General features: G+C 42.3%; 1 protein-coding gene across 1 annotated transcript in view; it reads left to right on the top strand.

Annotated features, from left to right (window-relative positions):
* The window catches only part of SEMA5A (semaphorin 5A), a 548,310-nt gene that overhangs the window by 435,245 nt on the left and 87,075 nt on the right, over window positions 1-25,990 (top strand). Inside the window, exons 13-14 of the mRNA XM_040262502.1 lie at window positions 14,123-14,240; window positions 24,457-24,638. Of these exons, the coding sequence (XP_040118436.1) occupies window positions 14,123-14,240; window positions 24,457-24,638 (300 nt within the window). The remainder of the gene's footprint in view (window positions 1-14,122; window positions 14,241-24,456; window positions 24,639-25,990) is intronic.

Genomic DNA, 25,990 nt, shown 5'->3' with positions numbered 1-25,990 from the left:
CAGACCATAATGAGTAGCTGTGGTTGTATGTCAGCAAGGCACAGAGATTCATCAGGCAGAAAAACAATTTACTTTTAGAGTCAGATAGTTCAGTACTTACATAGACAATGAAAGTAAGAACAGAAAATGTATCAGCTACCCAAGTTCCTTGGGCTTCCCTGGTGTCTCAGCAGGTAAAAAAAGCCACCTGCCAATGCGGGAGACATAGGAGATATGGGTTCAATCCCTGAGTCAGGAAGATTCTGTGAAATAAAGGAAATGGCAACCCACTCTAGTATTCTTGCCTGGGAAATCCCATGGACAGAGGAGCCTGGTGGATTATAGCTCATGGAGTCACAGAGTCGGACACAACTTAGCAACTGAGCTGCCAGGCAACAGCAATCCAGGTCCCTTATCCCACAGATGACACTGAAACAAAGCAACCCAGGTTCCTTCTCTCACAGCTGATAATCCACAGAAGAACTTGGGCCCCACGTGGCTGAGGAACTGGGTACGTGCTACAGTTTTAGGCCTCCAACTGTACTCTAGTAGAGGCAAGAGTAGGGGGCAGAAACCCTTATGCCTCATTAGAACTCGGGAGGCAATGAGAAACTATCTCATGAAACCCTCCCTGGAAGACAGTGAGGTGTAAGGAAAGCAGCTCTGTAGCAGGTGCTCATAATCCTCCCACATGCATGATTGGAAGTGTCCCAGGGCCCTCCACCAAAGCTTAGGTCAGCTGTGGTTAAGCTTTGCCCGACATGGAGATGTGACAGTCACCAGGATACTGGGGCCAAGAATCTGCATACCCTGTGTTTCAGTGAGACTTCAGGGAGTAGGCTGGATTAGGACTGCAACCTGTCATTTACTGATTCCTGAATTAGATTATTGTCATATATGCCTTTCGAATGAAGCAACGTGCCTTGCATCATTATATACACTAACATTTAAAATTGGGTGTTAAATTACATCCATTAAGTATTAAATTACATAATTTAACTCTAAACCCAGTTAATATTTTCTACTCTTCAGACACTCATCAAGTTTTTATTTTTTATTTGACACCCACCACAATTATGAGCTAAGATAAACCTATTAGGCTGTAGAGTCAACATTTCACAGATGAGGAATTGGATCAGAATCAGAGAGAGATTGTACAAAGACTCAGCAGTCACAGAACAGAAACTAGAATTCTGAGTGTGGGCTGCCAGGGCAGGCTTCCTTCTGCCCTTGAGAACATGAACTCCAAACGCTGGCACTGTCTTTCTAGGCTCCCTGTGGCCTTCAGCATGTGCCTGGCCAGAGACAGGCTCAGTAAATACTTATCAAATTAACAAATGGATACTCTGCCTCTCTTTTCTACTGTTTTTCTTCATGACCTTAAACATACACACACACACACACACACACACACACACACCTCAATTCTTGAGAAACTGTAAAGTTTTCTTTAAAGAAAAGTATGTATGCATGAGTGATAAGTTGCTTCAGTCATGTCTGACTCTGAGCCACCCTATGGCCTGTAGTCCACCAGCCTCTGCTATCCATGGGATTCTCCTGACCCATGGGATCAAATCCACGTCTTACATCTCCTTTGTTGTTAGACAGTTTCTTTACCACTAGCGCCACCTGGAAAGTCCACAGAAAAGTGTAGTAGTGATATAAAACATTACTCAAAGGATTGGAAGCCCTTAGTCCTTAGGTATTTGTTTTATTTTTGCCTTGTTATAAAAAACTATTTGGAGAGAGAAGAAAAGCTGAGAACTGGAAGAACCACAGCCTATATATAACATAAGAGACATCTCTTTTAATTTGCTTATACAACTGGAGGGAAAGAGGAAACCATTAAGAAAAAACTTTAACTCCCTTGTTGAATGGATGTCTAGTTATTCCCTTCAAATACCTAGAATTCAAATTCTAGTTAGCCTGTAATTAAAAAAAAATTAACACCTCATGAAGATGATTAATATCAAAATTAGGTTACTGCAGGATGTATATTATTTGAAAGAAAAGTTTTAAGAGGTGGAGTTAATAATTGGCACCTTTATTAATGAAATATTCTCTAAAAATATCACTTGCCTGATGAGACAAACAGAGTGAATAGAGAGAAATTGCAGAATCCCCAAAAAGTCCCCCAGCAAGACAAACTTAACCCCTCAGATATGAATCATATAAACATCAAAAGGATGTTTTGATAAGTACCCATTTTACAAAGTAAATATTCTCCCTTTAAAAGGAACTTGCTGCTGTTCAGTTGCTAAGTCATGTCCGACTCTTTGTGACCCCAGGGACTGCAGCACGCCTGGCTTCCCTCTCCTTCACTGTCTCCTGGAGTTTGCGCAAGCTCACGTCCATCGAGTCGGTGATGCCATCCAACCATCTCTTCCTCTGTCGTCCCCTTCTCCTCATGCCTTCCATCTTTCCCAGCATCAGGGTCTTTACCAATGAGTCGGCTCTTTGCACCAGGTGGCTAAAGGATTGGAGCTTCAGCTTCCGCATCAGTCCTTCCAATGAGTATTCAGGACTGATTTCCTTTAGGACTGGCTGGTTTGATCTCCCTCCTGTCCAAGGGACTCTCCAGAGTCTTCTAAGTCTCAGTGTGTTGAGCTTTTGTTTGCACTGGCTTTGGTGTAGCCTCTACAGATGGTGGGATTTCCTTAGTTAATTCACTCATAGTATATTTTTTGAACCTCGGGGGTACCAACCACCAAGCCAGGTTCTGAGTGTATGATGACAGATGACACATCCTTACCCTGTCTTCCTGGGCTCAGAATCTAATAAAAAATTCTGACATAAATAAAATCTCCCAAATATCTCTTCTAGACTCAAGCCAGAGGACCTTGGAGTTACTTTAGACTTTATCCCAAAATTGACTTATCATTAAAATCTGATCCTAGACTCTACTAGGACCTAATCTCCAAGCCTGCTTTTCCTTTCCAGTTATTTTTTAAGCTATGTCTGAATCACAACCAGTGGTCTAATCTTAAATTTCCAGTAGTAAAGGAATTAATTACCAAGTTATGTATACTGACTTGGTGGAGTCCACCCTCAGTGGATTATTCTTAAATCATTAAATGATGACAATGAAGACATATATATGATACTATCTTAACTGAAAAAAAATAAGCTGAGATTATTTGTTTGCCATTATTAACACAGTTTAGAAAATAGAAGGAAAAGTATGTATGTCCACATGATATTTACAACTGTAAAATACATGCCAACATGCTGATTACAACCCTGTAAGAGTGGGTTAAAGGTGGGCTTGAACTGGAACACAGTGTCTTCCAGCAGAGTCATTAAGTCACACACCCAAGTCCTGGGCAGGGTGGATAAGGAACAGACAAAACATGATGCATAGAACATGAACATGCATGAATTAGACTCCTAAATTAAGAAATATGTCATTCTACTCTTCAGTAATATTCAGGGGAAATGGGGGTTATGTGAAGTAGGACACTTACAATTTGGGAGGAACTCCCTATTTTATAAGGAATTATCTGCTCTAAGGAAAAGAATATCAAATACTAACAAAAAAAATTCTTGGGTTAATCACAGAATCTTACAAGGTCTCATGAAGTGAGGAAGTTCAGTCTGCATTAGGATCATGGTACATCCACCTTTGACAATGATGCAGACATATATTTGATCCAGGTAGAAAATGAAAGCAAAGAAAACATATGAGTGTCATCTTGCAGAGATGCTATGCGCTGCCCCCACAACCTTAGAATTATGAGTACACTTTTTTCCTTCTCTTCTTTTGCCAAATGTGTTAATGTAATCATACTGTCATTACAATGGAGAATAAGTTTGTCAAATCCGCTAGTACAGTTTCCTAGCTTTCCTTAGTCACCCAACAGTTTTTGGGTTTCACTCTGTTTGGTTTCCTAAATGAGCATGTTCCTGTCTTCTAAATGGCAGTCTGGGTTCCAAATAGTCATCTTGTAGAGTTTTAAAATCAGTGTAATTACCAACCTTTTGTACCTCATTTGTGTTGAGAGGCGCAACTAAAGGATTCACACTGCGAGGTTTCATTATTTAATGTCCACTCTACTGGCCTCCTGTTTTTGAGCTTGCAGACTGAAAGCTATATAATGAACTCTATTCCACCACTCCTTCAAACTGGGGTGCTGGAGAAGACTCTGAAAGTCCCTTGGAGAGCAGGGAGATCAAACCAATCAATCTTAAGGGAAATCAACCCTGAATATTCGTTGGAAGGACTGATGGTGAAGCTGAAGCTCCGGTATTTTGGTGTGAACAGCTGACTCACTGGAAAAGCCCCTGATGCTAGGAAAGAGTGGGGGCAGAAGGAGAAGAGGGCATCAGAGGATGAGGCTGGATGGCATCACTGATGCAATGGGCATGGATTTGGGCAAACTTCGGGAGAGGGTGAGGGAGAGGGAGGCCTGACATGCTGCAGTCTATGGGTCACAAAGAGTCAGACATAACTGGGTGACTGAACAACAGTGCTCTACGGGAAAGTTGGGGCTGCAGCAAGCTAATAGGCAGCACCAGATTTTTGTATCTGAGTTATTCTCAGCAGAAACACCTTGGTTTTTATTCCCTGAATCCCCATAAGATTGTATTTGCAGCCTGGTCCAATGAATTAGTGATTCTTAAGGAAATCATCATCCCTCTGTCAACACAAAGCAGCTCGCATATGGAAAGATCATAAGCTCCGGATTCGGGTGGATCTGGATAAGCCTTTAGCTTGGTGTGTGATTGTGAGCAAGTGACTCAGTGTGTTAAGTGTTAGTCGCTGAGTCATGTCTGACACTTACGACCCCATGGACTGTAGCCCGCCAGCCTCCTCTGTCCATGGCATTCTCCAGGCAAGAATACAGGAATGGGTTGCTGTTCCCTTCTCCCGGGGATGTCCCTGATCCAGGGATGGAACTCAGGTCTCTTGCATTGCAGGCAGATTCTTTACCATCTGAGCCACCAGGGAAACGAAAAGACAGAGACCATCTAATGGGTCTGACAAATAAAAAGAATTCAGTGTGAGAGGCTCCTCTCCGTTCCTGCCTGAGTGTTACACTCAGTTCACGCAGGTCCTGAGGAGCCAGGGCTGCTGTTATACACGTGTTTTGCCTTCTTTGTTCAGATATGCTTCACTTGCCTCTGAACCAAACAGAGGGCACATTGAGTTGCCAAGAATTTGCTCTTCCACCTTTAAACAACTTCACATTGTCTGAGATGTAGGGGACCCATCAGGCTAGATTCTGCTCCTTGCATTCAATTATTTACCTAGCTCTAGTCTGTTTGGGCAAAGGGATTTTCTACCAGGACCACACTCTGTGTGTAGGTGAGTGATGTCAGCATGGTCCCATCCAATCGGCAGGTGCATCTGTCAGTGGAAATTCAGTAATCCCCTGTTTCAAGTGAGTGGGTACCTGTCTTTGCAAGAGGGGCTGAGGTTCAGACACCGATGGAGGCTGACCTGTGCCAGGTGTGAGGAAGGTCAAGTGCTTCTCTTTGGTGCTGTCGCCAGGCCCTTCCCAATGGTTGGAGAGGGTAACAGAATCCAGAGGCAACGTGGGCACCACACTTGCCTCCACTATTCTGCTGAGATGGGTGGGTGTCCTTCCTGGGATGGACTGTGCTAACACCTTGGCTCAAGCCTCATTCTCTCAGTCATGGGCAATCTGTTGAATGAATTGTAAGAAGCCAACATAATATTTCCCTCCCCACCCTGGACTTACTTTCTTGTAGGGTTTTGTATAAAATTTAAAATATGTGACTTGACACCTTGTACATTCTTCAGGTGCTACTGTTGACCTTTTGACCTCTCCTGTGTCCTCTGATTCTGCCCACTAAACCCTCATGCGCAGAAGGGTTTCTCTTGATTAAACATGAGGGGGCCACAAAGTAATTGTGTCTTCATTGTTTTCCTTGATTGGCCAGGGAGGAGAGGGGATTGGAACCTGTAGTTACCTCTCTTACACAGAGTAGAGAGGATAGGATACCAACGTGTAGACTTTTCCCTGAAAGAAGACTCCAGTGATGCTCTTCTCTTTCTCCTGGCACAGGACGCAGCATTTTCCCATCACTTGGAAATTCCTTCAACAGCCCTGAGCTGGGAAGGGCCCATGTTTGCCCTCTGGGCCCCTTTTGTCCCTAAGTACAAAACTGGACAGCCTGCCTTCCCTGGAGAGCTTCACTTTCAAAGGGCAGAATGGCCTTTCCAGAAAATCTTTGTGTTTGGACAAGAGAAAAGTCCCCAATGACTGAGGTCCACCCAGAGGCCAAAATAAACAGCTCAGTAATCTATGTGGGAAAACTGGGTAAAACGGGACTCTCTGTATCGCATCAGAAACCAAAATTGATCACAATTGCTCAGTTTCCAGGAAGCATTTTTGTTTTGCTTATTTCAGACACCCCCACTTTTTTCACTATTTGTTTAAACTATTAATTTTCCCATAATGCCTCACTGCAAAACTTATATCAATCTAGCTCAGTTTTAAAACAAATTTTTCAGGAAAACCTGAGTGTTCTATCTCCCTACTAAGATTTTAACTAAAAACCATTTGCTTACTATTACCAGCAGTGCAAATCAGTTATTTGAACTTGATGATAAAAGCAAATTGAAATGTGAAAAATCCTCATTTTATTTAATCAATGTAATTTAATGATAAGCCAGTAATGAATACTTTTTAATATATTGAATGTTAGTGACTAATTGAAATTCTAGTTCATTAACTTTCTCTACAAATCATAGCCTTTAGAATGCTATGCATCATGAGTGTGGACACATTTTTATTGGTAATTATGTCTCCTGTTTACTTGGCATGTGTCCTAACTTTAAAAAAATGCTGTTTCAAATGTACTTGTATCTCAGTTCTTCTTGGGAGTTATGAATTAATCTTCTAGTAGATGTCATATACATCCAATACACCGCAGACAAATTCCTCATGCTTAAGCAAAGCATCCTTTTAATTGCATCACTACGCTTCTCTGGAATCTTGAGGAAACTTTGGCCCAGCCAACCTGCTTGGCTTGCCTCCCTGATCATGCCATGGGCACGTGACTCTGTGTTGTCCTCCCCAGAGCCATAATGACCAGGGATGTTCTTCTTACTCAGCTATTCCCCTGCTTCATTCAAAGGCCAACTTCCTGGAACTCATCTGGGCCACAGCTCTTTCCTCTGACTCCTGTAGCTCCAGTTGTCTGGACTTCTTACTTAACAGTCATCAACTCTGGTGTCAAGCAATGATCATGACCACAGTCCTCTTCCCTCACTGGGCTGCAAGTTCATTCCTGGTTCTTGTGCCTTCAAACCACGGCACTGTGTGAGCATATGCAATTAGTTAAAAAATCATTATAAACTGACCCAAATGTGTAGCTGAAATACCCAAAGGAACACATCCTGGTGTGACACATCCCCTTATTAAATAAAGGCCCCAAGGTATTCACAGAGTTAGTATTTTTGGAATACAATGTTTTCAGACGCCCTCAAAAATCAACCACATATATTAATTTGTAATTATGTTTAGAGGTTAAGGATAAAGGCCTTCCCAGGTGTCACCAGTGGTAAAGAATCCACTTGCCAATGCAAGAGAAGAAGAGACACAGTTTCAATCCCTGGGTCAGGAAGACCCCGTGGAGTAGGCAATGGCAACCCACTCCACTATTCTTGCTTGGAAAATTCTATGGATGGAGGAGCCTGCCAGGCTATATAGTCCATGGGGTTGCAAAGAGTTGGACACGACTGAGGACGCATGGATGCATTAAGTAGAACAGCTATGTACATCCCATCTCAAAATACTTTTTTCTGTTTGGTTGCTTTTTTTTCTTAACTTCATGATGTAATTTAATCCTCAGAACAGCCGAGTGAGGTGAGCATTATTATTCCAGTTTTATAGAAGAGGAAACTGGGGGAAAAAATATGTTCCAGTTAGATTTACCAGTTGAGGAGTTTGTGGATGTCTTAGAATGCATTTTTCAGAAAGTGAAAGTGTTAGTTGCTCAGTTGCGTCCAGCTCTTTAGGACCTAATAGATTATAAACCACCAGGCTCCTCTGTCCATGGGATTCTCCAGGCAAGAGTATTGGAGTGGGTACCATTTCCTCCTCCAGGGGGGTCTTCCCAACCCAAGCATCGAACCTGGGTCTCCTGCATTGCAGGCAGTTTCTTTACTATCTGAGCCAGGAGGTAAGCCCTTCTTCAGGAATGTTACTGTCTAATTGGAATGTCTTTATCTTATTTTTAGTAGTGTAATGCTTTTAATGCAGCTCAAAGTAAAAGCAGATTCTGAAGTATATGGTGACTTAGTGATTAAGAATAAGGCACCTGAGATTGTCTTAGAAATTAAGGCACTATCATTCATGAACAGATAAATTATTCTCTCTCTCACTATCATCATCATGATAATACAAATAAATAGTGATATTTGACATGTGATTGATTCTTATGCAGAATTTGGGAAACACTTTAAAGATCCATGCAGCATTTACAGGGAAACCTAAGTCCTGAGGGAGGGAGGCTGGAGCACTCAGCAGATTCTACACACCAAGCTTCTTCCAAAACACCACCTCCATTTATTGGGTGTTTCTTTAGACTCTCAGGCTCTCTCCCAGCTGGTCTTGCTGCCTCATGCTGATCTCCCTGCTAAAATGTTCTATTTTCCCTGAAAAGTATCATGTCGATCACTCTAGTCATCTTATTGGCCCCAGCTTAAATGCCTCTCTCCACATACTTCCTCATCCCCTTTTCATTTTTTTTTTTTTTGTTTCCTTTGCAACTGGCTGTTGTTGTTGTTTCAGGTTTATTTCCTTCACTAAGAGGTGAGTTCTTTGGTATACTGACTGTGTCTCTTTTGTTTGCCTGGTACACCCATCACTTTCAAGGTCAGTTCACAGCAGGTGCTAAGCATGTGATGAAGAAATGAATGATGGGAACACTTCTGACGTTCCATGTTTCGTGAATAAATTTTGTTGATACAGCAAAAATTCTTAATATCAAAAATAAGTTGACATAATGGCAGTTAGTGTGATGGAAACAAGCCAGATGAAGTCATCAATACTTAATCTAATACACAAGAGGATGATATTCAGTATTTAGCACCAGCTTTCCAGAAATACAGTAGAAAGATTTTGATGAATATGCCTTTTTATTCTATTACTTAACAAATAGCATAACTGTTAACTTTAAAAAGTAGAGGAAGAATTTATATAAATTTTAATTTAGATAAATTTCCTGTAAAAAGGAAAGTAGTTTATCCTTCCAGAGTTAAGGCCTACCTCTAAATATATATTTGCTCTAAAATATGCTTTTCAATAAATGTGTTTCCAAATTAAATCTTGGATTCTGACCAACATTTTTTTTTTCTGAATTCAGATACTTTCAGACCCCAGAGTAATAAGTTAGCTGAAAATAATCTAAAGTTCTTAACAAAATAAGAAAAAAAATATTATTGAAAAGATTCATCACAGAAAGAAAAACATTTTCATGGTGGAATAAAGAAAAGCCACTTCCACAATGGCTACATTAGTAAGGAGTCTGTGATTTTCGACACGACCTCCTTCAGAGACCCACCTTGCAAAAATAAGAAGTCATTACTAGTTTTCCTTAAGGTGTAATTTAGAATATTGGTAGAGATCATTAGAATGTTCCTTGTGGTATGAAATACTTACTGTGAGGAAAACATGTTTATATATAAATTGTATTTTTAATGAATGGGCTCTTATGATTATAGAGAAGTTTTAGTGTTTTAAGTGTAATTTTAAGAAATTGCAGAACCATCAGTAGTATCAGAAGAAAGAGATGTTATTATAAGCTGCTTTTTGTATAAAGCAGCTTAAGTATTCCTTGGAACCCTGTGGCATCGCTTCAGTTCCACAGGCAAATTTACAAGGGGAAGTCGCAGGCAAAATTAGGGGCTTGGTGAAATTTCCTTCTTTTTGGAAGGTGAAGTTGGTGAAGTTTGCCTCACAGTCATGTTGCTTTAATTTAAAAAAAAAAAAAAAGCACGAAATCGAATCCAGGCTTCTCAAATAATTCTTGAAGCCCTTTTTTCCCACCGACAGGAAAACAGGATCAAACGTGTAGTAGATGTACGCTGAGCATCTGGCAGGGATGTTTCAGTAGGAGTAGGCGCTGGCCCTGCCTGACCCAGTCAGCGCACTGGGACCAGAGAAGGTGAAACTTGAGACCAAAATGGCAAGCAGCCAACCAGGCTTTCCCAAGCAAGGTACCTCTTAAGCTGCAGGCAATCAAGTAACTTCCTTGCCTTGCTTCTCAGCTCAAAGTGTTAGTCGTTCAGTTGTGTCCTACTCTTTGTGGCCCGATGGACTGTAGCCTGCCAGGCTCCTCTGTCCGTGGAATTCTCCAGGCAAAAAGACTGGAGTGGGCAGCCAGCCACTCCCTTCTCCAGGGGATCTTTCTGACCCAGGGAGCAAACCCAAGTCTCCCACATTGTAGGCAGATCCTTTTCCTCTGGGCCACCAGGGAATCTTCCCTATAAAACCCCTTCTTAGCTCCTTTGCTCAAAGAAACTCTTGAATGGTTTAGTTTTGCTGCTGCTGTTGTTCAGTCACTCACTTGTGTCCTGCTGTTTGTAACACTTGGACTGTAGCCCGCCAGGCTCCTCTGTGCATGGAATTTCCCAGGCAAGAATACTCGAATGGGTTGCCATTTCCTGTTCTAGGGACTCTTCCCAACCCAGAGATTGAACCTGTGTCTCCTCCATGGGCAGGCATCTTGTTTACCACTGAGCCACCAGGGAAGTCCCACCAAAGAGTTTAATAGGCCTCAGTTTATCTTTTAACAACTACAGGGTCACTTATCAAAAAGTTCCAGTGAGGTTATGGTGAAGGTAACTGTTTGACACTCCCTTCCACCCCAGCCTGGTCCTGCAGTGAGAAGCACCAGTTTTAAGCCTTTGAACTTTGGCTGGTTAATAAACAATAATTGCATAGTAACTTAACCAGCCATATTTTTCTCTATTTCTTGATTTATTACCTTTGGATTATCATCCCCAACTGTGGAACTTGGACTTCTTTGTCTCAGTTCTATTCTTTGATTATTTTTTTCCCTTTTAAAATGAGACTAAGTGGAGTAGCTAATGGGTGTAGGGTATTTAAACTTTTTATGAGGTTTAAATGAGGAGATAGAGATCAAGTTCTTAGAACAGCACTCTTTACAAGGTTAGCATATTTGACTTGTTAATAAGGGGTTTTAATATCATTAATATTAATGACATTATTATTTAGACTACCTCCCTGGCCCCATGTTTGATGATTAGGTAAGAACTTGTAGTCCTACTCTCAGTGAGCTGTAACTCTATAGCATCTTCAGTCTCTTTTTCTTGTTGTTGTTCGGTTGCTATATTGTTCCCAACTTCTTGTGACCCCATGGACTGCAGCATACCAGGCTTCCCTATCCTTCACCATCTCCTGGAGCTTGCTCAAACTCATGTCCACTGAGTCAGTAATGGCATCTAACCATCTCATCCTCTGTTATCCCCTTCTCCTCCCGCCTTCAATCTGTGCCAGCATCAGGGTCTTTTCTAATGAGTTGGCTCTTCGCACCAGGTGGCTGAAGTGTTGGAGGTGGCCATAGTCTCTTGTGAGCTCTGTTCTAACTTGGTAGACCTTGTCACTCCCAGGCTGTATTCACTGCCTTTGCTCAATACCATGTCCTGCGTCCCTGACCTCCTGGTTCTTAAGAGAAAGTGTCCAATGGCCTGCTTGTCTGTAGGAACATCTTCTGTACCATTCTGGCCCTCTCACTGTCTTCTGTCTGCTTCCTCCCTTTCCACATCCCCTGTTTTTTTTTTGTTTTTATTTTTGGCCACACCCCATGGCTTGTAGGATCTTAGTTCCCCTGCCAGGATCAAATCTGTGCCTCCTGTTCTGGAAGAACAGAACCCTAACCACTGGGCTTCCAGGGAATTCCCAGCCTTCTATTGTATCTGTTGCTGTTGTTGTTGGCCAGAAATCTTCATCTAATCATTCCCATGTTGTATATGAACTCTTTCATTGAGACAGAGCTAGAATAAAGTATCTACTGTCTACAGCATTTATGATATAGTATATTGAATATTGTAGACAGGGCTATACTAAACCACTATTAAATGGAAAATTTTAATACATTTTTAAAGTCTGCTACTCAAAAGGAAGACTTCGTTATTTTATTATATTTGAACCAGTCATGTTACAGGGGGGTGTATTTGTCCTTGGACAAATTTTAGAAATTGTTGGTGTCACTTTCTTCTCATTAGTAAAGTTGAAATAATAACACCTTCCTCATTAGAGTTGTTTAAATGGTTAAATGATGCAGTAATCTTATAGATCACAGTCTGTTTAATCAATAATATCTGTCATGAAGTGGGTGAGGATGATGTAGTAATGATGATGGTGGTGGTAATGATAATGACTATGATGATAAATAAAGCAAAAATATTAATACCTTCCTATAAAAGCTGTTAGTGTATCAATGATATAATAATTTTACTTACCACAAATAATGCCTAGATGCCGGGAGCCAATGTGAGGAATCCGGAACGTGGCAAAGGTCATGAGGAAGGAGGCCTGACATATGCAAAGGCGGGATCAGGCCTCAGGGGTCCCCCTGGACATTCTCGAACATCTACCCCCAAACCAGAGTCTGCCTACCTTACTGCATTATGCTTTCACCTACACTTCTGACATTACGGGGGGCTATCCCCCACCACCTCTCTCTGAAAAGGAGCTAACTTAGAGCTCCAGTTAGTAAATCTCCTGGGCGTGAGTGTTTCAGTCCAAAAACTCTTCTGATGGCTCTCTAGCCTGCCTGACAGGGTTATCTGGCCACATGTGATTATTCACAGCCTCCCAACCATGAGAGGCACAAGATGCCATAAACTTTCTAAATACAGATTCTTTTGAGAAGTTAGAAGATTATTAGTATAGTATTAGTGAGTCAGTTAGAAATTATACCACTGGAGGGTTTCATTGTTGAGCCAATATTTGCTGCTAAGCCTCCATATCCCTTGCCCCTTATACACACTAATTGATATAACTAGCATATAGGAGAAATAAGTATTAACCTTGATATTAATCACATTAGACCTTAGGCTAAATTCTTTTCTTCATTATAGCCCACTGCACCTTTGCCCTGTAGGAATGCAACTTTATCTGGTATCTTCGGAGGGTGGTGCCTGACTTAAGAAAAATCACCTTTGGAGAAAATAAGTTTTCTGGTTGACTAATCATCATCAGAAAGGGTCATAAAATGTTAGCAGGCCTCTTGGCCAGAAGATGATGTAAATCACCTGAGAACTTTATATATCGAAAGGAATGCAGAAAGAAAGCGTGGTTTCAATAAGGGTCAGGACTGCTGACCCTGCGTGACTTTGTATTTTCCATTTATCTCTATGTATGACTTAAAGTATAAAAGCGGCCTTGGAAAATAAAGAAACGAACCAGTTCCTAGAAAGACTGGTTTCCCTCGTGTCATCTTTTCTTGTTCTCTTCTTTTCTGGCTGAAATCTCATCTGGAGCGTGGAGGTTCACCGGGCCTACTAATTTTGCCTGGGCTTCTAAGACCTGAACGGGGAGGCACTTTGTGTCTGCGCTCCTCCAGAAGACCGGGAAGATACCTGTGGCCTATGTAGGTGGTGCAAACCCCTTGTCTTGGGGTTTTATTGGTTTTCCGTGTAAACCAAGTTATTCAGCATCTTTTCTCCACTAATTTTCCTACTACACTATTCTTTCCTAATCTCTCTTTATATCTCTAATTAAATAATTCTTTCCTAATCGCCGACTCCATCCCCACTTTGAATTCCCTGGATCCACCGGGGCTGGACCCTGGCACCTGTTATTCATGGGATGATGTTGGTTGTGGTGGTGGTGGAGGTGATAACTAGTATTCTTGAGCAAAAGTCTGGCTTTAGATCATTCATAACACCAAAAGTCACCATGTTAGCACCAATAGCCATTTTCTATATCTTAGAAAAAAAGACATTTCAACTAAAATTAATTTATTTAATTTAAATTAGATACTTACTGGTGTATGCAGTTAGCTCTGTTCTCTAACGTGCAGACGGAAGCTTTTGTTTCACATAACTAGTTCCTACATCAAGTCCTAAGGGTCAACTCTTAGCTTACCCTTTTTGTTCTAGCTTAACCTGCCTTTCTGATGACCCTTTGGTGTGTGTTTTCAGTGCCTGCATTGGGGCCCAGGACCCGTACTGTGGCTGGGACCTGGTGATGAAGAAATGCACGAGCCTGGAGGAGAGCCTGAGCATGACTCAGTGGGAGCAGAGCATCGCCACCTGTCCTGTGAGTGTCTGGGTCCCCAGCTCTAGAAGCACCGTCCCTGGGACCCCCAGCAGTCCTAACCTGCAGTCCCACCCCACCCTTCTGTGGCCTCCATTCCTTTTCCTATGAGAACCTTCCTCATAAATCTGGTCTGTGCTTTCTTAACACATCCAGCTCTTTCTGCACCAAGCCACACAGGATGCTGCCATCAATTACTGTCTGTTTTGAAAAGAAATATCTTAAGAGAAGGGGCATCACTGGTGGCTCAAGAATCTGCCTGCCAGCACTATTTACAATAGCTAGATGTCCATCGACAGATGAAAGGATAAAGAAGCTGTGGTACATATATATCATGGAATATTAGTCAGCCATATGAAGGGACGCATTTGAGTCAGTTCTAATGAGGTGAATGAACTTAGAGCCTATTATACAGAGTGAAGTAAGTCAAAAAGAGAAAAACAAATATCATATATTAACACATACATAAGAAATCTAGAGGACTTCCCTGTAGCTCAAATGATAAAGAATCTGTCTGCAATGCAAGAGACCCAGGTTCAGTCTCTGCATCAGGAAGATCCTCTAGAGAAGCGAATGGCAGTCCTGTCCAATATTCTTACCTGGTGACTCCCACAGACAGAGGAGCCTGGTGAGCTGCAGTCCTTGGGGCCCAAGGAGTCGGACGCGACTGAGTGAATAGCACTACGATTAGGGATTCTAGAAAGGTGGTACTGATGAACCTATCTGCAGGGAAGCAGTGCAAATGCAGTCATAGGGAACAGACTTGTGGACACAGTCAGGGGAAGGAGAGGGTGGGGCGAACTGCTTCCATGACAGAGTAGCATGGAAACATGTACATTTCCATATGGAAAATAGTTATCCAGTGGGAATTTGCTGTGTAACCCAGGAAGCCCAAACTCCGTGTTCTGTGACAACCTAGAGGGGTGGGGTGGGATTGGCTGGGAGGTGGGAGGGAGGGGACCTCTGTATACCTGTGGCTGATTCATGGGGATGTGTGGCAGAAACCAACACAACATTGTAAAGCAATTATCCTCCAATTAAATATATATAAATTTCAGGGAAAAAAAGGAGAAAAGAATCCACCTGCTAATGCAGGAGACACAGAAGATGAGAGTTTGATCCCTGGGTTGGGAAGCATCCCTGGAGCAGGAAAAGGCAACCCACTCCAGTATTCTTGCCTGGAAAATCACACAGACAGGGAGACTCATGGGCTACAATCCATGGGATTGCAAAGAGCTGGACATGACTGAACACACACACATATGATCTTAAGAGAAAATAGTGCTGGTTTCCAAGTGGAATGTAACATCTCTGTTAATTCTTGGATTTTTTGTCTCCAGAGTTTGGTGTGGACTATTTTGCCCTTTGTAGCATTATTATTAATAAAATAGTATCTTCCACACCCATCCATATCTCCTGGGAGCTATAATTCCAGAAGCGGGGAAACAGAGCTTTTAAGCAAACTAAAAGATAGTATGATGGAACCCCGTGTGGCACAGTGTCTTCGCTACTGCTCAGGGTCAGGGAATTCCTGGGAGAAACATCCTAAAGTACACTCCCCCGGGGAACCCTGTGGAATGTGGAGAAACTCCAGTCTGTTTACAGTCAGACTCTGAATCCAAGAACACAGATTCCACTCTTGCCTTTGCCGTTATGTTTATCCGGGTTCTCACTTGCACAATCCGGCCTTTCTTCTCCTTTGTCTTCAGAGCCATCAGTTAAGTCATTCCAAGTTCTATTTTTCTGTTCTTGGAGAATATGAGCAACAACTATTAACTTCAGCACATTTAAGATCTAGGTAAGTCCCTTGGCTGTCACCTCACTGCCCGTGTGCATTCTTATCAGCCCTGGCCTCACCCTGCAAGAGAGGTGAGAAAGCAGGGACACTGTCCCTTATGTTAAATCCATGATAGTCCTTCAGTTCCAAACAGCTGGAGGCATCGGAGCAGTCTGTCCATTTCCTATCAAGGAACCTGCTCTTTGCATTATCTAAGCCACATGTCACAAAGGCGGTCCTTCAGTTTGTAAGTGAGACAAGCAGGCAGAGTGACCGGAGGAAGGCTAAGGCAATTAAACCAGTGTCATTCCCCAATTGTTGGCACAAAGTGTAGGCTTTTCCCTCTAAAGGAGGGTACATCACCGCATCCAGGCTCTCAGCAAAGCCTTGAAGGGGGTGGGCTGAGCTGCCAGTCCTTTTGTTCTTTAGCTTCAGATCTGAATTTAGGGGCCAGTGCATCTGCACTGTCTTGCGAAACTGGTTCAAACATGCCACTGTCTGTGTGAAGTCCTTTCTTCTGTCTGAACCACACTGTACAAGCACAGAGGTGTTCCCTTTAAATTCTTTGCAGCTAAAGAAAACACAAAGTGTGCTATGTGACATGTAGCTTTAAAAGTTCAGACATGCACTTTAGAAGAATCAGCACATCTTCTTGCAGAAGTTTGACCTTACTGTTTTAATGCTTAAAAGGGGGGCAGAAGATAACAGTGGTTCTTCTTAAGCAATAAAGTCATTGGTCCAGGGCTCAAGGGTGTTTCAGTGGCTATCTGGGACATGCTTAATTACATAATGGGAAATACACACTCACCCACTTAGTCTGTAACAAGTACATCTTGTATGTTTCTATGGTCAGAAAATGAAGGTGACTGGATATTTAAGAAGTGACCGGAGGGTTATCACTAAAGTTGCTTCTTTCTGCTGAGAGGACAGCTTTTGGTACAAACTCGGGAAAGGTCAGGGGATGATGTGGACCTACCCTGGTTTCAGAGCTGCCCCTCCACCCACTCTTTTTGGAAAATGTGGCTGAGATGTGATCTCTGATTCACTGTCCCTAAAACACACTTAAGAAGGTTTTGGTTTTTTTTCCCCCCTGATTTGAGGTGATTTCATTAGGCACAACCATCTCTCCCATCTCATCCAATGTAATTGGTTATTTACCAATATACACTTTTGATAAGATTATGCAAAGCATCCAACAACAGACAATAATAAATTGTATCACTTTGAGCAAAGCTAAGGAAAGCAAAACGTGTATTTTCTGATTTATGTAAGTTGCCAGGCAGAATTTGGGAAATCCTATATTACCCAGATCTTGTTTTAATTAATTATACATATCTTTAAAAAAATCTCTTAGAAAGAAATGAGCTAGATGAAATGATTAGCATTGATGTAGATCAGGCTTAGAGAAGTATTTTTAAAAGCAATTAAAATGTAATTTATATTAATATTTTAAATTTTTGACTGAAATAAAAGAAAGGTTTGACTTTATGGACCAGAGTAAAGACAGAGACCTATTTTCCACTCAAAGTTCCCTATTTAAAAATGTTTATGGATTTCTCCTATCCAGGAGACGGGACATTAGTTAATTGACATATTGATTAATGTTCTTTTTGCTTATATTATTGTAATGTAAGCATTTTACTCAGTATAAGAGATTTCAAATACTAAAGTTAGATCTAAATTTATATACATAGAGTGATTCAAGTAATATATATGTCCTAACTTACAGTGTTGCTTAACAAGGGTGAAAGTGAAAGTGTTAGTCACTCAGTTGTGTCTGAATCTTTACAACTGCATGGATGCCAGCCTTCCAGGCTCCTCTGTCCCTGGAATTCTCCAGGCAAGAATACTGGAGTGGGTAGCCATTCCCTTCTCCAGGGGATCTTCCTGACCCAGGGATCAAACTCGAGTCTCCTGCATTGGCAGGCAGATTCTTTCATCTGAGCTACCAAGGAAATCTACCTGGGCTTGATTTATGTGTAAATGTCATCCACACTCTGTGTGGTGTGTAGGTGCATGCTAAGTCACTTCCGTCATGCCAACTCTTTGCGATCCTATGGACTGTAGCCTGCCAGTCTCTTCCGTCCATGGGGTTCTCCAAGCAAGAATACTGTCTGGACACATGGTTATTAGCACACTATGTCATACAATGAGTCTCTTTTTCAAAATACATGCTGCAGTGATTAACAAAATAAAGTAGACCAAATAAGCACCTAAATGTATTAAAATAACAGATTCTTCCCTGGCTTCTGTGTAATTAACATCTTTGAGTGAAAGGAGTCTTTAGCAATGATTAACCCTAGAGCTCTTTATTTAGACATTAGTACAGTGGACCACAGACTAAAGGTTTTACACAAGATTCTGAAACTACATTGGGAAATAAATCTGGACTTCAATTAAGTACTTCTGAGATTCTCCCTTGTCTGGAGATCAGTGCCATTCCCAGCTGGCAACATCTCCCAAAGCAGTGGCTTATTGGTAGACAAGTGATTGGTGACCCCCTTGTCATCCACATGTTATGTTCAGATAGCCAGACAGGTATTACTGAAATCTACTGTGAAAGAAAGAAAAGGGAATTCAGGTTACGTAGGATTCTGTTTCTAAGAAAACACTGAAGTGTCCTTACTGTTAGAGTTTGTTGTTATTCTGTCACTAAGTTGTCCGACTCTTTGCAATCCCATGAACTGCAGCACACTAGGCTTCCCTGTCCTTCGCTATCTCCTGGAGCTTCCTCAAACTCATGTTCATTGGGTCAGTGATGCCATCCAACTATCTCATCCTCTGCCACCCCCTTCCCCTCCTGCCCTCAGTCTTTCCCAGCATCAGGTGGCCAAAGTATTGGAGCTTCAGCTTCAGCATCGGTCCTCAGTCCTTCCAAAGAGTATTCAGGGCTGATTTCCTTTAGGATGTACTGGTTCGATCTCCTTGAAGCTCAAGGGAGGCTCAAGAGTCTTCTCCAACACCACAGTTTGAAGCATGGTCAGAGTAGGAGTTGCATTTCTTTTTTTTTTTTCATCCTGGTGGGACAGTACGTTACAGAGACCTTAGAAACGGGGATGTTTTCCTCTCAGGAAATATCTGCCTTTGTACCTTCACTCAGTTGTGTAGGATCCCATGAATCACTCAGAATCCAGAGGATCAGGCCGGTTTCCCCTCTCCCTTTTGACTGCATCTTATAGAAAGAGCCAGGTGTGGCAAGTGGGTATAAAGCCTTGGGGTGTGGATAAGTAAGGACAGAGTCATCACTGTGGCAGCTGGAGACGAGCAACCAGCCGGGTCAGAGGAAATGGACACAGTTAATGCTGAGCTTCCCTGCTGGCTCAGTCAGTAAAAAATCCGCCTGCAATACAGCAGACTTGGGTTCAATCCCTAGGTCAGGAAGATAACCTGGAGAAGGAAATGACAACCCACTCCAGTATTCTTGCTAGAGAATTCCATGGACAGAGGAGCCTGGGTGGGCTACAGTCCATGGAGTCGCAAAGAGTCGGACACGACTTAGCAACTAAACCACCAGTAGTGGTTACTCTTGCCTGTTGTATTTGGAGGCATGACTGCAGAAATAAAATTCACTTGGATATATATATATATATATATATATTTAATATTTATTTATTTGGCTATGCTGGATCTTAGTTGCAAGTTATGGAATCTAGCTCCCTGACCACGGATTGAACCTAGGGCCCCTGCATTGGGAGCTTGGATTCTTAGCTACCAGACCACCAGGAAAGTCGCCTGGATTTTCACAAAATATGGTTTCACCTTTCTTTTGAAACTGTGACACGCAAGTACAGTTTGTTTTACAAGTTACACGTTAGTCGCTGAGTCGTCATGTCACAGTTTGTTTGCTCCAAAGGAATTAATTCTCTCCTCCATGGAGTTCCCCACCACCATGTGGATGACGAATCTTGAATCCCCCAGAATCAACCAGGGCAGGAACTTGTGAGCAAGATGGTGGGAGCAGCAGGCAGCAGAGGGTAAAGCAAAGCATGTAACTTACATGTAACCTCATCTCTTCGTTTATCATATTTTCTAAGAAATGCACAGTTTCCCCATGTTAAATTCAGGAGGTTTGGACTCTATGCCTTCTGTCCATTTGCAGAGGGGAGATTCCTTCTGAGGGCTGGGTGATCTGAAGTCTGGGTCCTGTGAGTCTCAAATCTTGGGACTCACTAGCTCCTGGCAAGATCCTCTTGTCAGATTTTAGCTGACATGATGTGGTTCCACCTGCCCTGGACTAGTCTCCATGGGTCAAGGGACCATCAAGGCCCCTCCTTTAGGGCTCTCAGCGTCCACATCACAGAGCATCCACATCACAGGGTGTCCACACACCCCTCCCGCCCTCTGCTCTGACCCTGCTGAAGCTTCTAGCTCAGCTCTCAGCTTTGCTTCCTCTGGGCCACTTCCTCCTGTCCCAGGGACAGCAGCCTGGTGCCCACACATGTGGCAGTATCCTTCCCCTTTGTCATCACTCAGGCTGCCCTCTGCCTCCACAGCCCCAGCAGACCCATTCTCCAGGAGCCTCCATCATCACCATCCCTCCAGATCCCACCAGCTTGCTGGAAGTCCCCCATCTCCTCATCCACACCCCCTACTCTGAGCTGAGTCACTGGATTTATTTGCAGTAATAATTATGGGTCCAGCTCCTCCATGCCAGCTCATAAACTCTAGGAGAGTGGACACAATACAGATTTGACTGGGATGTGCTTAACAACTAGGACATATCTTGTTGCTTAATAGGCACTCTTAATTTGTAAACTAAATGTCAGTTTGAAATGACTTTTTTTTTTTTTAATTTGACAAAACAATCTGACTTTATTGCATGGGTATTTTTTTGTTTTTGTTTTTATTTTACTTTACAATTCTGTATTGGTTTTGCCATACATTGACATGAATCCACCACGGGTATACATGCGTTCCCAAACATGAACCCCATGACTTTTTTAGACCAAGCCAGATCTTAAATAAAACTAGTTGACCAATCTTTCAATGTTTTAAGGAACATAAAAATGCAAGAGTTGTACATGTGTGAGTTTTAACTTCAGTTCTTTTTTTCATTTTATGTTTTCTTTTTTCAGTTAATTTTTATTGGAGTGTAGTGTTAGCTTCTGGTGTACAATGAAGTGAATCAGATATATATATATAATCAGTATTGAGTTGGATATTCAATCAGTCATTCATTTTTTGGATTCTTTTCCAATATAGATCATCACAGACTACTGAGCGGAGTTCCCTGTGCTATAAAATAGGTCCTTATAAGTTATCTATTTTATATTATTAGTGTGTCTATATCAACCCCCATCTCCCTAATTTATCCCTCCCCCTCCCCCTCTAACCATAAGTATGCTTTCTGCCTCTGTGACTCTATTTTGTGAATAGGTTCATTTGTGCCATTATATTTTAAGATTCCATATATAAGTGACATCACGGGAAAGGGACCGAAGAAGAGAAAGAGGAGAAGGAGGGAAAGGGGAGTATGCTAATGCCTTGTCAGTCAAGGGGTGCCAAGACCTTCTACTCACGTGAGAAACCCAGAGAACAAGAAGAATTGGATATTCAACCAGTCAGTCAGTTCAGTCGCTCAGTTGTGTCTGACTCTTTGCAGCCCCACGGACTGCAGCATGCCAGGCCTCCCTGTCCATCACCAACTATCGTAGTCTACTCAAACTCATGTCCATTGAGTTGGCAATGCCATCCAACCATCTCATCCTCTGCTGTACCCTTCTCCTCCCACCTTCAATCTTTCCCAGCATTAGGGTCTTTTCCAGTGAGTCAGTTCTTTGCATCAGGTGGCCAAAGTATTGGAGTTTCAGCTTCAGCATTGGTCCTTCCAATGAATACTCAGGAGTGATTTCCTTCAGGATTGACTGGTTGGATCTCCTTGCAGTCCAAGGGACTTTCAACAGTCTTCTCCAACACCATAATTCAAAAGGATCAATTCTTTGGTGCTCAGCTTTCTTTATAGTCCAACTCTGACATCCATACATGACTACTAGAAAAACCATAGCTTTGACTAGATGGACCTTTGTTGGTAAAGTCCTGTCTCTCCTTTTTAATATGTTATCTAGGTTGGTCATAATTTTTCTTACAAGGAGCAAGCATCTATTAATTTCATGGCTGCAATGACCATCTACAGTGATTTTTAGAGCCCCTCGAAATAAAAAAGTCTATCACTCTTTCCCCACCTATTTGCCATGAAGTGATGGGACCGGATACCATAATCTTAGTTTTCTGAATGTTGAGTTTTAAACCAACTTTTTCACTCCCCTCTTTACTTTCATCAAGAGGCTCTTTAGCTCTTTGTTTTCTGCCATAAGGAAGGGTGGTGTCATCTGTATATCTGAGGTTATTGATATTTCTCCTGGCAATTTTGATTCCAGCTTGTGCTTCATCCAGCCCAGCATTTCACATGATATACTCTGCAAATAAGTTAAATAAACAGGGTGACAATATATAGTCTTGATGTACCCCTTTCCCGATTTGGAACCAGTCTATTTTTCTGGTTCTAACTGTTGCTTCCTGACCTGCATACAGATATTTCAGGAGGCAAGTGAGGTGCTCTGGTATTCCCATCTCTTTAAGAATTTTCCACAGTTTGTTGTGATCCACAGTCAAAGGCTTTGACATAGTCAATAAAGCTGAAGTAGATGTTTTTCTGGAACTCTCTTGCTTTTTCGATGATCCAATGGATATTGGCAATTTGATCTCTGGTTCCTCTGCCTTTTCTAAATCCAGCTTGAACATCTGAAAGTTTACGGTTCATATACTGTTGAAGCCTGGCTTGGAGAATTTTGAGCATTACTTTGCTAGCATGTGAGATGAGGGCAATTGTGCAGTAGTTTGAGCATTCTTTGGCATTGCCTTTCTTTGGGATTGGAATGAAAACTGATCTTTTCTAGTCCTGTGGCCACTGCTGAGTTTTCCAAATTTGCTGGCATGTTGAGTGCAGCACTTTCACAGCATCATCTTTCAGGATTTGAAATAGCTCAACTGGAATTCCGTCACCTCTACTAGCTTTGTTTGTAGTGATGCTTTCTAAGGCCCACTTGAGTTCACATTCCAGGATGTCTGACTATAGGTGAGTGATCACACCATCGTGATCATCTGGGTCATGAAGATCTTTTTTGTACAGTTCTTCTGTGTATTCTTGCATTGTGTAATCTGTGTATTCTCCTTAACGTCTTCTGCTTCTATTAGGTCCCTACCATTTCTGTCCTTTATTGTGCTCATCTTTGCATGAAAGTTTCCCTTGGTATCTCTAATTTTCTTGAAGAGATCTCTAGTCTTTCCCATTCTATTATTTTCCTCTATTACTTTGCAATGATCACTGAGGAAGGCTTTCTTATCTCTCCTTGCTATTCTTTGGAACTCTGCATTCAGATGCATATATCTTTCCTTTTCTCCTTTGCCTTTAGCTTCAATAGTTACAGCCTATTCTGCTCCATTCTGTTCTGGCATGTTTAGAAGAGGAGAGAGGATGTCCTTTATTCTTGGTTCCTAAAAGTGAAAGTGAAGTCACTCAGTTGTAACTGACTCTTTGCAACCCCATGGACTGTAGCCTACCCAGGCTCCTCCATCCATGGGATTTTCCAGGCAAGAGTACTGCAGTGGGTTGCCATTTCCTTCTCCAGGGGATCTTCCTGACCCACCGATCAAACCCAGGTCTCCTACATTGTAGGCAGATGCTTTTCCATCTGAGCCACAGGAAAGTCCTAAATTTGATTCCTAAAATTGTACTTAAACTTACACTTACTCATAATAAGTTTTACATGGCTTCCTCACAAATAAAAGATGTTTTGTTATGAAAAACAACAACAGCAACAAGAAGAACTAGACTTTTGGATTCTCTAGGAGAAGGCAAGGGTGGGATGATTTGAGAGAATAGCATTGAAACATGTATATTATCATGTATGAAATAGATAACCAGTCCAGGTTTGATGCATGAGACAGGGCGCTCAGGGCTGGTGCACTGGGAAGACCCTGAGGGGTGGGATGGAGAGGGAGGTTGGGAGGGGTTTCAGGATGGAGAGCACATGTACACCCATGGCTGATTCATGTCAATGTAAGGCAAAAACCACTACAATATTGTAAAGTAATTAGCCTCCAATTAAAATAAATAAATTTTAAAAAAAAGAACTAGAGTAGACAACCCTGCCATGTTTTGATTGACAGGTCATTAGCACCTTCCCCTCCACCTCCTCCTTTCTGTCTGTTCCCTCCTCCCCTCCACCGCCTTCCTCTCCCTCCTCTCCTCTACTCCATCTCTGTCTCCACCCGTGGCCTCTACTGCTTTTCTTCTAAATACGTCCCCTTTCTCTCTTTTTGATTGCAATTTGAGATATTCCAAAGAAGCTCTGATGGTCTCTTGGGAGATCTCATTTTTTTCTCTTATTATGTTTGCAGCCTTAACCCTTTCTGACATCCTTGCCTATATCTGCTTCCTAGGTGAGGAATCTCACCGTGGATGGGCACTTTGGCGCGTGGTCTCCGTGGACGCCCTGCACGCACACGGACGGAAGCGCCGTGGGATCCTGCCTCTGTCGCACCCGCTCCTGCGACAGCCCAGCCCCCCAATGTGGTGGCTGGCAGTGCCAGGGCCCCCGCATGGAGATCGCTAACTGCTCCAGGTGCGTCCCTCCTGAGGCTTGGGCTAAAACACAAGTGTAAACCCAGCTTGTCCAGGCATTTGGGAAATCACTTCCGATACATGCCTTCCCTCTTGAAGAGAAAGGTCACAAAAAGATAGAGACGTTGACTACTTAAAAATGACAGGATCTGTGGGGGGGGGGGATTTTAAATTAAAAACCTAATTTGCAAAACACTTATATATATGCATCCTGTGCATAGATTTGTATAACTGAGTTGCTGTGCTATAGAACTAAAATGAACATGATATTGTAAATCAACTATAACTCAATTTAAAAAATTGAAAATCAGATTCTAAGCCTCTTTATATGTTTAAGTAAATCTAAACCTATCCATGTGTTCATTGTTAGATTGGGGGAAGTGTTTCGAGTATGCAAATTATTAGAAGAAGGAAAAGCATACAGTTTCTGAATGTTAAATTAGACTCTGCTCATCAATTTTTTAAATGCGAAGGTGACTATCAAATCTCTGTGGTATTTAAATTCCATTCACACATTCAAATAGTGAGGTAACAGAAATGTCTGCAACATTTGAAGCTTTTGGTGAAAAGAGAATTCAATGACAACTTGCAAGTATACGAAGGGTATCTAGTTTATCACCATTCTTTTAGAGGGCAGGTGAGTAGCTTGCTATGGAGACAGAGCATCCAAAAGCCATACTGTCCAAGTATAAGCATTGTGATTGGCACCTGGCCCATTGCAGGTACCTGCGTGGACATGGGAGCTTTAGTTGTTACCCTAGACTGGTCCTTTACAGATTCAGGAATATCGACTCCAGGGGCCATTTCTGAAACTACCAAAGCTATCCTACACTGCTGCTTACACTCAGAGGACCCTGCTTCTTAAAGTGTATATTTCAATATCTTAATGCTCCATTGTGTTTGACTCTTTGTGACCCCATCGACTCTAGCCCACCAGGCTCTTCTGTCCATGGGATTTTCCAGGCAAGAATACTGGAGTGGGCTGCCATTTCCCTCTCCAGGGAATCTTCCTGACTCAGGGATCAAACCCACATCTCCTGCTCTGGCAGACAGATTCTTTACCACTGTGCCATCTGGGAAGCCCCTCTAAAAGTGCGTATGGCTTTCCAAATCCACATGGGAGTGTCACTTACTGGTATATGAGCTGTTAGTGGTAACTTCTGGTTGATGACTTATGGGGGATCCAAGAATGCCTGAGTCGAGACACTGTTCCTGCGTCTCTGTCCTTGCCTGACTCGGGGATCGTGTCTGTCATGGTAACGGAAACGATGCTCACCTGCCAGGACCTCTCATGAGTGCACACTTGAGCGTGCCCAAGGGATAGGAAGCTAGGACTCCATCATTGGCAAAAAC

Source organism: Oryx dammah, unplaced genomic scaffold, assembly GCF_014754425.2.
Source record: "Oryx dammah isolate SB20612 unplaced genomic scaffold, SCBI_Odam_1.1 HiC_scaffold_20, whole genome shotgun sequence".
Lineage (NCBI taxonomy): Eukaryota > Metazoa > Chordata > Mammalia > Artiodactyla > Bovidae > Oryx > Oryx dammah.
The sequence above is the reverse complement of the archived record's forward strand: the minus strand, read 5'-3'. Positions and strand labels throughout refer to the sequence as shown.